A 13994-nucleotide genomic window follows, 5' to 3' on the forward strand; every position below is an offset into this window, starting at 1 on the left:
ACTAGAACAAGGTAATTCATACACTTTCGTATCCTTTTTCAAACCAAACACCATGTCAATCCCTGGGGGAAGCATGCTGGCAGGTGTCTCCGTGCTCCCCGAAAGGTTATTGAATTGACTAATCAAATCAATTACCTCCTCATACGAAGCCAGAAACTCTTGGTTTTCTCTTCCCTCCGATTCTAACGCACTGTGTTCAGCCACAGGAGACGTTAACTCACTCCTACCCTCTGACCAACGTCCGGGTGCGTCATGGCCGTCTGACCATACGGCCGTGGCATCTTTGATCTTTAATGGCCACTGATGGCTCTATCTCGAATAGTCAGTAGAATCTGAGAAGGTATCTATTTGCATACATCATGGCCTTCCGACCACACGGCCACGGCACCTTTGATCTTTAATGGCCACTGATGGCTCAATCCCGAATAGTCAGTAGGATATGAGAAGGTATCTATTTGCATGCGTCATAGTTGTCCAACCATACGGCCTCGGCACCTTTGATCTTTAATGGCCGCTGATGGCTCGATCTTGAAAATATTATAGTCAGTAGGATTTGAGAAGGTATCTTTTTGCAATCCTATATACAAATATGAGAGCAATTTTATCATATTTTATTACTCTACATTAGAGTCCATGGAAAAAGTTTGTAAAAGCATTGGCGTATGTATCAAGTTAAGCCACGGTAGTGTAGTCTCTCTTTGACTCTTTGTAGTCACCACTGGCAACTCCACGTTGGCCGCTGGCCCAGTGACAGTCGACGCTTTCACTCGTTCAGACTTTTGTAAACAGCTTCGTCCGATTGCTTTGAGCTTACCAGCCACTGACTTCTTGATTTGCTTGCTGATTGGGCTGTGACAGTCCTGGTTCAAAGATGAAGAAGAATTTACTCTTCTCCTCTTGTCCCGAGGATCAGTCACGAAATCCCGTATCCTTCAACGCTTGACTGGTACACTCAGTGATGCCATCGAACTTAGCTATGACACCATCTAGAGAAGACGACGAAGAAGAAGACGATGAAGAAGAAGACGAATCACGCCTTTTCTTTTTGTCTTACTTAGCCATTTTCACCTCTAAATCCTGTTTATTCTTCATTACTGTGTACCAATGGGTCAAAAAGCATATTAGGTTCCGGAGGCACTAAGTAAATCGAGAATCAGTAGGCTGTGACGTCATGACTACCACCATTTGCAAGCGGTCTTGGCTATGAAGCCAACACGCTTGATGGAAGCGTGAGGCTGTTTATGGTACTCTTGCAGCCAAGATCAAGAGACCCAACCTTCTGTGGCATTTCTACTTTTACAAGGATGTGACAGTCCTGGCTCGAAGATGAAGAAGAAATTATTCTTCTCCTCCTGGCACGAGGATCAGTCACGAAGTCCCTGATTCTAGCCTTTTTCAACTATTCACAGCAGCCACACTAGACTAACTTTCCATCATTCACTTGTTTGATAATTACAACTAGTTCTTGTGCTTTCATATAATAGGGATGTAACAATCCTGGCTCGAAGATGGAGAAGAAACTTCTCCTCTTGGCTCTAGGATCAGCTACGAAGTCCCTATTTTTCCCAGGATTGGCAGGAGAAAGCACTGGCATCAAAGCCAGTCACCTAAGCTTGACGCCTAAGCGGAAGGATATAGAGGAAAGACTTGTGTCTTTTCCGTTATGTGACTTATATCTCCTAACGCTTGTAATTTCTCTCAAAAACAATGTGCATTAAAAACCTCCAATCCGAAAGCATAGTTGTAAAGTACCCTTGTACATCGAAATGAAAATGGAAGTACGTCTTCCTGTAGGCCGCAGCTGTGAAGTGACGTCGTGGCGGTCGCAATGTTTATGACGTCACTGAGCAACTCGAATGCGAAGCCAGCACCCTACCAGAAGTGCAAGGCTGTTGATGTTATTCTCGTAGTCATAGCAACCTGACATTAAAGGCTACCTTGTTGCCCTATCTGCTTATTTACAGATGGCGATGCATCCGACCGCCATTCAGTGCATGTCAGGATAAAAGGGACATCCATCATGTGGGATCCTGGGTGGCAACACGATGTTATACATCAAACCTTGGGTTGGTTCTCCTGATAAGCCTAACACACACCTGCATCCTCTCTACCCACATATCTGGAACGAAAACAAGATGGCAATGCACGCCTCTCCCCACAGGGAAAGGAGCACAATTAGTCATAATTACTTCCCAAAGCACATCCAGATACATCAAAGCTTTGGATTACAGGCAATTCACATGAATATTCGATATTCCCAAGCACAGGTAACGAATTAACCGTACCTAAAGAGTTTCTTCACCTACGACTTACTACACAATAAGTACTTCAACGTTGAAACCGTCGAAAAAAATAACAGGGCGTTTATCTGCTTCTTATGATATCCAGGAAGTTTCGCAGCATGAGAAGGCTTCATGTTCACATACCCGGGAATTCCAAACAACAAATTTATAACAACAGGGGGCAAACTAAACCAGCTTTAAAAGGACGGAGCAAAGCACGTCCTCACTTAAAGGCGGTAAGAAAATAACTAACGGGGTCACAAGTTAATGAAGGGTATGTGGGTGGCCCCACATGTCTCGTAACCAAGCACAGATGCCAATAGTCCCTTGTGTACACAATTATTTTAAACTTTACTGGTTTCCAGCTGGCGCTGAGTATTTATCCTAATGTTAAGACCGAAGGTTTGTTTCGTATATGAACAAATCTTATCTATACCTCTGCTATTACTTGAATTGACTGGGAAAGAGGGACTAGAACACTAGTTAAATCAGAATGAAAAAGAAAAGATGGATAAGAGACATTTACTGTCCTTTGGTTATTTCACCCTAAGATATCTTAAAAGCAAAAATAATTACCTTGTCACTATACTATTACATGATACTCCAAGGTCAACTGTAGCTTCTAAAACCTGATCTACTAATTTTTCAGCATCAGCTGCCCACATTCCTGCAACCTGTAACAATGGAAATTCTTTTATTATTATGTCAAACAAACAATTTTCTTATGTGAACAGAATTTACATAGCAAAAATTTACCCGTACAGACTGATAGAATACTTATTTGGTTCCATACCAGCTAACCAAACTATCTTAAGATTCAGCAGACTGTTCACTAAACATCCTGTAACTTACCTCAGAATACAATAGAAAGTGGAGAGCTACAAGTATCAGAGTATCTTTATCATTTGGATATTTGGAACGAAGGTAATGTACTAAAGCTCTATCCAGTCCTCTACTATACTCTTTGGACTCGGAACCCGGTCCAAGTAGAGGCTCAAATTGATCATGTTCTCTAAGAGCATCAATGATGTATGACATTTCACCATACCTCCCAACGCCAGTTAGTAAACGAACCTAAAAAGAGAAGCAGAACGATGATTGAGTGACAACAAATTCAAATTAGTCTGTCTGAAGACAAGACTGACATGACCATTGCAAACAATACTATAACTTCCCCATACAAATTAATCAAACTGTTTGTTGTACCATACACTTAACACTACCTAATGGTTTCAGAAATATATTCAACAACATAAATATTACAGTTAGATTCTTCATACACATAATTTTCCCCCCAAAAGGAAAAAAAACCTTAAAAGCACAAAACTGACACAATGAGAGTTATGAAATGCATTCGGTAACTGAATGCCTAATATGAACTGTGGAAAAATTCAAGTATAGAGACCAAAAATTAATCTAGATTGAAATACAACACCAATTAAATTCATGCATCTCTTTGAAATCTAATGAAAATCGAGTATCAAAATGATATTGTTAAGATACAATAAAGTTTGTTCATACTTACCTGGCAGATATATATAATTTTAGTACCCACCCACCTCCCCTCAGGAGACAGTGGAGATAGAAATCTGATAGAAAATGGGAATGGTTCCTGATACCCGCCTCCCAGCGGCGGGAATGGGTACTAACCACCCTAACTCCCACTACGTGTGTCGTAAGTTTTAGAAATTCTGTCGGACTTCAGAGAATACAGCTATATATATATCTGCCAGGTAAGTATGAACAAACTTTATTGTATCTTAACAATATCATTTTGTTCATGAAACTTACCTGTCAGATATATATATAGCTGAATCCCACCTTTGGCGGTGGGAGAGACAGAAAAAAGGATTTTAGAAAACATATAAATGTATATGATTGACATCTTGGTTCCTTACCTGTTAGCATAGCTGACTTCGTGATTACTGTCACCCAAGCCTGCTTCTGCTTCACTAGAGTTACCAACAAGGTAGTGACCTATGTAGTTGGTGCGCTCTAGATGATCTGTCAACGGGGACGGGACCACAATGTGACTAGACCATGACCATACTTCCGAGGGCAACGAGGCAAAAACCACCACCTAAGTTAGCCTAACAACAAACTCCCATATACCAAAGGCTAAAGGAAGGGACGACTGTACTCGGCAGCCGACCCTACAACCATAAACATACAAAAATTAAAAACTCACCTACCCTTTTCTATGGGAAAGGATGAGTGCTACCTCCTGCCCCCAAAATAGTGTCTGCGGCGACGTATGGTCCGAGAGAGTAACAGCTTTCATAGGTCGTTCTCACCTCCCGTAGGTAGTGAGAGGCGAACACTGAGTTTACTCCTCCAAAAAGAAAAAGTAGCACTTAAAATGTCTTTAAGAGCCATGTTTTTCTGAAAGGCTATTGAGGTCGAAATAGCCCTTACTTCGTGCGCGTTAACTTTAAGTATCTTCAAGTCACTGTCTTTGCAAGAAGCGTGCGCCTCTTTAATGGTGTTTCTTAAAAAGAATGCCAGTGCATTCTTGGACATGGGCATGTTTGGTCTCTTGACCGAACACCATAAGTTCTCTGCAGAACCTCGGCAATCCTTCGTTCTACGAATATACTCTCTAAGAGCCCTAACAGGACACAGGACTCTTTCTGGCTCTTGACCAATGATCTCTGCCATACCCTTGATCTCGAATGTTCTAGGCCACGGATTGGAAGGGTTTTCGTTTTTGGCCAGAAACGACATATTCAAAGAGCAGACTGCATTATGCCCTTTGAAACCGACGTGTTTGCTGATAGCCTGTATTTCGCTAACTCTCTTCGCCGTCGCCAGAGCAGTTAGGAATACAGTTTTTCTTCGTCAATCTCGTAGAGACGAAGATGAAAGAGGTTCAAAACGATTTGACATCAAATATTTTAGGACCACATCCAGGTTCCACGAAGGTAGCTTCGGTAGTGGTACCTTGGTCGTCTCGAAAGATCTCAATAGATCATGGAGATCCTTATTGTTAGCGAGGTCAAGACCTCTATGGCGAAAGACTACAGATAGAACGCTTCTGTAGCCTTTAATAGTTGACACTGCCAACTTTAGATCTTGTTTCAGATAAAGCAAGAAGTCGGCGATCTGGCTCACAGAGGTAGTGGTAGAGGAAACTCCTTTTCTCTTACACCAACTTCTAAAGGCTGCCCACTTCGATTGGTAAACCGCGATTGATGATGGTCTCCTCGCTGTGGCGATAGCTTTAAGCCACTGATTTCGAAAAACCTCTCGCTCTGGCCAACTTTTGGATAGTCTGAACGCAGTCAGACTCAGAGCGGAGAGGTTTTTGTGGTACCTCTCGAAGTGGGGCTGTTTGAGTAGATCTCTCCTTAACGGAAGAGATCTCGGATAATCCACTAGGTAGAACATCACCTCTGTGAACCAGATCGCTGCGGGCCAAAAGGGGGCGATTAAGGTCAACCTCGTCCCCTCCGATGCTGCAAATTTTCTCATCACCTCCCCCAGGATCTTGAAGGGGGGAAAAGCGTAGAGATCCAGGCCCGTCCAATCCCATAGAAGGGCGTCTACTGCTACTGCTCCCGGATCGAGAACCGGGGAGCAATACAGAGGAAGTCTCGCCGTCCTTGATGTTGCGAAGATGTCCACTAAGGGGCATCCCCAAAGACCCCACAGTTCCTGGCATACTTCTTGATTGAGAGTCCACTCTGTCGGCAATAACTGTCCTTGTTGACTGAGGAGATCTGCCCGGACGTTCTCGACTCCGGCAATGAATCTTGTCAATATTGTGACTTCTCTCTCCTTCGCCCAAAGCAGGATCTCTTTTGCTAGAGAAAACAGGGAGCGAGAGTGTGTTCCTCCTTGTTTCTTCAAGTATGCCAGGGCTGTGGTGTTGTCCGAGTTGATCTGAACCACACGACGGAGACTTTGTTCTGGAAGAACTGGAGCGCTAATTGAACCGCTGCCAGCTCTTTGAAGTTGATATGCCAGGTTACCTGTTCCCCTCTCCAGGTACCTGACACTTCCTCCCCCCCCCTAGAGTTGCTCCCCACCCCGTGGATGACGCGTCGGAGAACAACACTAGGTCGGGGTTCTGAAGCTTGAGGGATACGCCCTCTGACAGCTTCCACGGATCGAGCCACCATCTTAGATGGTTCTTCACCTCTTCCGAGATGTTTAACTTCATGTCGAAGTTGTCCTTTTCTGTCCAGCTGTCCGACAGAAAGAACTGAAGAGGTCGGAGGTGTAGCCTCCCCAGGGAAACAAACTTCTCCAGCGAGGAAATGGTCCCCAGCAGACTCATCCATTCCCTCACCGAGCATGAATCTTTCCCTAGAAAGGCTGACACTTTTTCTATGCCTTGTTGCTGACGTTCCTGGGACGGAAAAGCCCGAAAAGCCACTGAATCCATCTGAATCCCCAGATACACGATGGACTGTGTTGGGGTCAGATGTGACTTCTCGAAGTTCACCAGAAGTCCCAGGGACGCAGCTAAAGACAGAGTCGTCTTCAAATCCTTCAGGCACCGGGTCTGCGAGGAGGCTCGTATGAGCCAGTCGTCTAGATAGAGCGAGATTCTGATGTTGGAAAGATGGAGCTACCTCGCCACGTTCTTCATTAAGATGGTGAAGATAAAAGGGGCCGTACTCAGTCCGAAACAAAGAGCCCTGAATTGAAAGACCTTCCCTTTCAATACGAACTGAAGGTACTTCATCGATTGGGGATGTATCGGGACGTGAAAGTAGGCGTCCTGGAGGTCGAGTGATACCATCCAATCTCCAGGTCTTAAGGCCCCCAGAACTGACTGAGGTGTCTCCATCTTGAACCTCTGCTTCTCTATGAAGAGGTTTAGACGACTTACATCCAAGACGGGCCGCCACCCTCCCGATTGTTTCGGTACAAGAAACAATCTGTTGTAAAATCCTGGCGTTGCCAGGTCTAAAACCTGTTCCACTGCTCTTTTCTCGAGCATCTGCTCGAGCAGGTCGAAAAGAATCTTTCGCTTTGTTAGCGGATACGATGGGGACAAGTCCCTGGGAGTGGAAGTCAACGGGGGCGGCTTTATGAAAGGGATCTTGTAACCCTTCTCTATGACGTCGAGAGACCAGGTGTCTGCCTCTCTTACTCTCCAGGCTTCTGCAAACAACTGCAGCCTGGCTCCTACCGGTGACTGAAGGCACGATCTCTCACTTCTTACCCCTAGACTTGGAAGGGGCTCTACCTCTAGGAAGGCTTCTTCCTCGAGGAGACGATCTAGCGGAAGTCCCTCCACGAAAGGGCTTCTGCTTTCTAAACTGTTGCGTTCCAGACGACGTTGAAGGGCCAGCCGGACGTCTCGAAGACTGAGCCAACAGGTCTTGTGTGGCTTTCTCCTGCAGACTCACTGCCAGATCCTTCACCATAGCTTGGGGGAAGAGATGACTCGAGAAGGGAGCATACAAAAGTTCTGTCCTCTGAGCGGGAGAGACAGACTTAGCCGCGAAGTTGCAATAAAGCGACCTTTTCTTAAGAACCCCTGCTGAAAAATGAGAGGCTAACTCCTCTGAGCCATCCCTGACGGCCTTGTCCATGCATGACAATACACTGGACAGCTCCCCCAAGCTGATCGAGTCTGGCTTACGAGATTGGTTGTCTAAGGCTCCAAGACACCAGTCTAAAAAGTTGAAAACTTCTAAGGACCTAAATAGTCCCTTCAAAAGATGGTCCAGTTCGGAAGTCGTCCAAGAAACCTTAGCCGATGCTAAAAGGGCCCTCCTTGAGGCATCCACCATGCTGGCGAAATCACCTTGAGCCGACGTAGGAACCTTCAATCCTAATTCCCTCGCCTGTCCTCATACCACATCCCTGCCTTACCGCTAAGTCTAGACGGAGGCAGGGCGAAAGTAGTTCTTCCTTTTGCTTTCCTAGACTCCATCCAGGCGTTTACCTTCCGGAAAGCTCTTTTCGTAGATAACGACGTCTTCATCTTCACGAAACCTGGAGACTTACTTGTCTTCGACGACGAAAACTGAGAAGGAGGAGAAGGAGGAGCAGCTGGCTGAAAAGTATCGCCAAACGAATCACGAAGTAGTCGTGCCAAAACTTGATAATCTGACGAGGCAGACGTAGCAGGTTGATCATCATCAACATCCTCCGAAGAACCGCTAAGTTCTCCTTCTTCCCTACCCGAGTGCAAGTCCGAAGGAAGAGGCAGAAGTCCTTTAGCTCCAAGTCTCCTATCTGAACGATGAAAAGAAGACGAGGGTAACGGATCCTTAACAGTAACAGGATCAGGAGTCACTTTTAGAGGCGAACGTGCCAAAGTCTCGGGAACCACATCCGAGTGACAGCGAACTTCCACATTCGCGTCCACAGAGGTCTTACTAGAACGTCTACGAGCGTCCATCTGAGCGTCCAATGTAGCGTTCTCTCGAGCGTCCAAATCAGCGTCCAACGGAGCGTCCATCAAAGAGACTCTTCTACCGTCCCGCGAAGCGTCCTTCCGAACGTCCAGCGAAGAAACTTGATCCACTGCCCGACTAACATAACGTTGAGCGTCAACACTGTCATGTCGAAGAGGTGCAGAACGCAAATCGTTGTCAGCAGAAGCGTCGAAGTCGGAACGCCGAGCGTCCTCTCTACGGGAAGGGAGAGGAGCATGCAGAGAACTCTCTCTAACTTGGCGTCTAACGTCACCTCTAGATGAACCCTGGGGAGCAAAACGACGTCTAGAGGGCGAAATATCAGAAGACGGGGACGAAAAAGGAGCCATTGGAGAAGACTGCTTAGATCTCTTGATAGGCAGTCTATCGTCTTTCCTTCGACGCGGGACCGTCTCCTTCTGTTTCAGTAAAGCGTCCAGTTGCCGCTGCATCGCAATGATGATCTCCGTCTGAGATGTCTCCTTATTACGCGAGCGAGCTGCGCTTGCGAGAAGGGGAGGGGCGAGGGGACGCCTTCTTCCTTCTCCCAGGAACAGCCTTGGCTCTAGAGCGACTGGGGCGCTCGAGGCGTCATCGTCGGATGACATCCTATACTTCTTCTGGGGCGGAAAGGCTACGCTTTCCGGAGAAGAATGCCACTCAGACATAGCATGACGTGAAGCGTCCAGCTCTTGAAGAGTCCTCTTCAGAGGACGCGAATCCGATCGAGATTCCCACCCCTTGCGCGGGGAGGACGCGTCGGAAGACGAGAAACAATCCTTAAGGATACGTGCTCGAGCACGCTCCTTAGCAGCCTGGGAAGCGTCCACAGGAACTGCTGAAGGGACGCCAGATCGGTGGGGGTTCCCCGTAACCCTCCTTCGGCCTTCGACATGCCCTCTCCCTGAGTCCTGGGAGTCCGGCAGAGGTCCCAGCCTAGAGGCGCTATAGGGCCAATCTGACGCCCCCTCCACTTCACTAGGGGCACTATCACTGCACTTATTTTGCCTGTTTTCAAGGGCAAGCACTTTAGATTCAAGCGTCTTCAATGAATCTAGAATAAGCGAAAGGGCATTACCCTCCGCAGACACCACTTGAGGGCCCGAAGGCAACACTACAGGGTTAGGAGACACAAATTCTAAAGGAGGGTTAGAAGGGGATACATTAATACCCTGTCTGCTACCCGACTTACTCCTGGAGGAAGACCTCCTAATCCTATCACGTTCTAACTTCTTAACGTAGGATTCATACGTCTTCCATTGCAAATCATCTAAGCTTTCACACTCATTACAGCGCAAATCAAATCTACACTCTTGCCCCCTACACCCTTTACACAATGTGTGAGGATCAACCAAGGCTTTTGGAAGCCTAACCTTGCATTCCACTTTCAAGCACACCCTGGCGCTAGCAGAACTACATCCAGACATTTTTAAGGGAAAAATCTAAGCCAAAATCAAAAAACAGTCCAAATCACGTATGCCAAGCTATCGATCCAATCAAAAAACCAAAAAGTCAAGAGGATACTCAAGCAATATGAAAAGTTTTCCAAAATCCTGAGGCGGAGGTGTGTAAACAGGTGTTTACGACACCGGCGACAGAAGAAATCTGGTAGAAAATGGGAATGGTTCCTGATACCCGCCTCCCAGCGGTGGGAATGGGTACTAACCACCCTAACTCCCACTACGTGTGTCGTAAGTTTTAGAAATTCTGTCGGACTTCAGAGAATACAGCTATATATATATCTGACAGGTAAGTTTCATGAACAAATGTATTTGTAATACTGTATTGGGAAATACGGAAAAGAAGTGAGCCAATTAGACCAAGAGCAATGACAGTTAAAAAATATATAGCAGTTGCTATAAGTACATAATTGAGAATATGCCAGCAAATGCAATAACACTATTATTCTTTTCTCTTATATAATGTTATACAGCATTCACTGTCAACTCAATGAAAGCTCAGAAGGCATTTGTGTAGTAGATTGGAAATGTTAATGTATTTCATAATGTTGTAATCAAGTCTACCTGTGCTTCTGATGAACTATCATTATGTGAGAAAATTCCCAAATCTGATAAAAATTATATATTACAATAAAAACAAATATTTATATAAATCAATTTATCATGTAATAGCCTTACTCTACCTAGAATAGTTTGGGGCAAACAAAGCAAAATTGTCAATAAAGTAAGTTTCACTGTAGCAGATTAGCCAGCCCCAACACAACATGAAGCTATCAATTGAAATGGGATTCAACAGTCCAGACAAACTACTTTATAATAATAATTACACTGTTATATTTTACATCATAAACAAAATGAAACAGAAAATGTCTCAGAGGCCTCTAACTTACAGGGTAAGCTTTCAATAAAGGGAAAAAGAAAAGATAATGTATACCTCCTCCTCCCATTTTGTTTTCCAGTGTTTCTGACTTAAAAGCAAATTTTGTTGAAAATAATAAGGAAAAATAAAAACTGGCATAAACCGGTTTACTCAAAAGCTACTAAAAAACAACAAAGATTCTAAATTCACTTAAAAACAATACAAAAGTGCACATGGTACTTCTTTATACTTTAGTATGGTTGCAATCACTACTGAATTTACCAGCTCATAAAACTTTCCTCACAACTTGGAGAAATAATGCTACATAAAACCTGAGGGAAAAGAGAAAGAGGCAGATTTTCACAAGACTGCTACACCTGTTCTGGTGTATTAAGTAACCTGCTTTAGCAGGTCATGAGTCTTCTATGATAAGGCCCATCTCCTTCTTCACCCATCAGGACATGGATACATTATTTTTCTTTCCATTAGCATCAAATAAAATCTATAATTTGATAAAAAAAAAAATGTAAATATGTTGAACTATTGAATAACTTATTGTATTAGCAATGCTAGAGTTTTCTAGAGAGGTTTATAGGGTGCCATAAAAGCTTAAAGGGTTTATTTAAGTAGTTTTTTTAATTTCTGTGAGCCTTGGAATGAATTACTGACATAAAGTGAGATATCACTGTACAGACAAACAGCTGGTGAAAATGTAAAAAAAGATAAATAAGTAAAAGGATGATGAAACATCACAGCCTTTCTGTAATACCTATAACACTACTAGTAAGACTATAGGACATATTTTTGGTAGTCAGACTGAAACACCTTTTGTACTGTGCAGCGTGAGTGTCACTGTGGCATCCCAGCAGAACACAGGTACTGATGTCTGCATAATGCATAATGTACACCAATTCAAATGGTGCAAGCACTTGAAGACAATAGCAAGAGCTCTCCAATAAAGGGTAACTTACAAAAGAAGGCCACACTGGATAAAAATACAGTGGTACATCGTACTTCGAACTTAATCCATTCCAGAAGGCTGTTCGAAGTACGATTTGTTCGAAATATGCAACAAATATCCCCATACGAAATACTAAAGGGAATCAGGGTAATTCGTTCCAGCCAACCCAAAAAGTCCCCTTTTTCACATTTTTTCTATTTCTGGGCAACGACCTGTGTCGGCCTGTGAAATGGTTCCTTTGATACTATTTCTGAGGAATAAATATTGCTATTCATCCTAGAGAAAAAAGAAACAATATAATGCCAAGATAAATGGCTCGCTCACTTCTTATAGAAGTGTTGGTATAGTAAGGAGCGAGTGGAATCACTACCAGAGGTCCCTTGCCATTTAGCTTCTTCCTTCGACAAAACCCCGAACTACAGAGGAGCCGTACTACAGCTCCCGGTCTACTACTACCGTGAGCGCCTCCGACGCCTGAGACGTCATTCCTTTCGATAGCACGCGTTACAAACAGACGTTAGAATTTTTCTGTGCTGTGTTTCGCTCGATTTTGGATTATCTTTTGGATTATCTTTTATTTTCAAGATGTCTTCAGCTTCTGCTTCTAAGTTAAGTACTGTTTGGGGTTACTGATCTCATTTTATGATGATCTTCGTGTTTTATACATATTCGGTGCCTTATCGGCCGGTATGCCCCTCGACCGCTTGGCGGTATGGGTTCTCTCTTTCGGTCTTCCATACTGTTAGGGATTTCCCCCTTTTTTTTTTCTCAGTACTTTAGATATGGTTACTTATACATAGTCTCTATATCTTTTATGCAGTTAGTTTTTTAGTTAGGCCTCCACGGGGCACGCTCCGACCGCACGTTTCGGACCTTAGTCTAGCTACGCCTTACAGTGTTAGGAGTTTTATCAGTCACGATTTTGAGAGTCATATCATCTTAATTATTCTGATGTTCTCTCTTTCCTTCTCTAGTTCCTGATTACCATTAATAATATTATAGGTACTAGGTTGGCTAACATACACCATGCTTCGGTATGGCGATTAGCTTCCCTGTTATCATTTATTTTACCGTTAAGTTAGGCTTTCATACCCCAATTGTCGATTGGTGATTAGCCTGCCCCCCGTTTTCTTGAACTAGAGGTTAGATTAGGCTAACATACCCCTTTCTTCGGATCGGCGATTAGCCTAATTTTCTGTTTGCTTAGCTTCGTGTTCCCCATGTTAGCCTAGCTTTAAGATATCGCTTTAATTTTATTGATTGATTATTATAAGTAATCCTATTTATATCAGTGATATTGATGTTGTTCCGACGGTTCTTCCCCACCTCGTGTCTTTCACCTGGCTGGGAAGACCACCGGTTGATCGCGGTGAGCCACCCGGTTACGGGGTCCCCCTCCCGTCCCTCCCCCCATTCCCCCCTCCATACATTGCCATCCACGTCGATGGGTGATGACTCGTTTCTCACAGCTAGCGTCCGAGTCTGCATGAGAGGGGGGGTGTACTCACGGGACTGGTGGGGATCTCCCCACCCCTACTGGTGTTCTCACTCGTCATGTGCCTCGGGGGCTCGGGACCTCCTCCCCCCTTCTTCTCCGTCCTTAACTGGGCGTCAGGGAGAGGGCTCCCCTACCCCACGTTCTTCCTACCCTTTCCCCCCCAGTTCAGTCCGGCAGGTGTCTATCCGCCGCTACCGAACATAGAGAGGGGGGGAGGGAACCACTGGGTTTCCTATCCACTTAGGATAGTTCACACGAGCACTTCCTGATATAATGGGTTCTAATTTTGTTTTTATTTTGTTTTATTTAATGTTTAGAATCTTTTGCGTTACTCCGGGGTTTTTTTTATTTCCGCCTCTCGTACTATCCCTTGCTTCGTTAGAAGTTTGACATTGCTCACTCAATATTAAATTAAAACTCTGGGCCATACGGAGAACTCCGGGCCCTACGGAGTCTATTTTTAATCATATACAAGTGAGCTTAGGCGGAGGCAGAGACTTTCTTCCCCCCTCGTAACTTTTCTACGTAATATTCATACGTAGATCTCTATCCGTCGG

General features: G+C 44.5%; 1 protein-coding gene across 1 annotated transcript in view; it reads right to left on the reverse strand.

Moving 5' to 3' along the window:
- Positions 1-13994, reverse strand: part of LOC135197854 (spatacsin-like) — a 443463-nt gene that overhangs the window by 25419 nt on the left and 404050 nt on the right. Inside the window, 2 exon segments of the mRNA XM_064225036.1 lie at positions 2859-2956; positions 3135-3356. Coding sequence (XP_064081106.1) covers positions 2859-2956; positions 3135-3356 — 320 coding nt within the window.

This window comes from Macrobrachium nipponense, chromosome 21 (assembly GCF_015104395.2).
Source record: "Macrobrachium nipponense isolate FS-2020 chromosome 21, ASM1510439v2, whole genome shotgun sequence".
NCBI lineage: Eukaryota > Metazoa > Arthropoda > Malacostraca > Decapoda > Palaemonidae > Macrobrachium > Macrobrachium nipponense.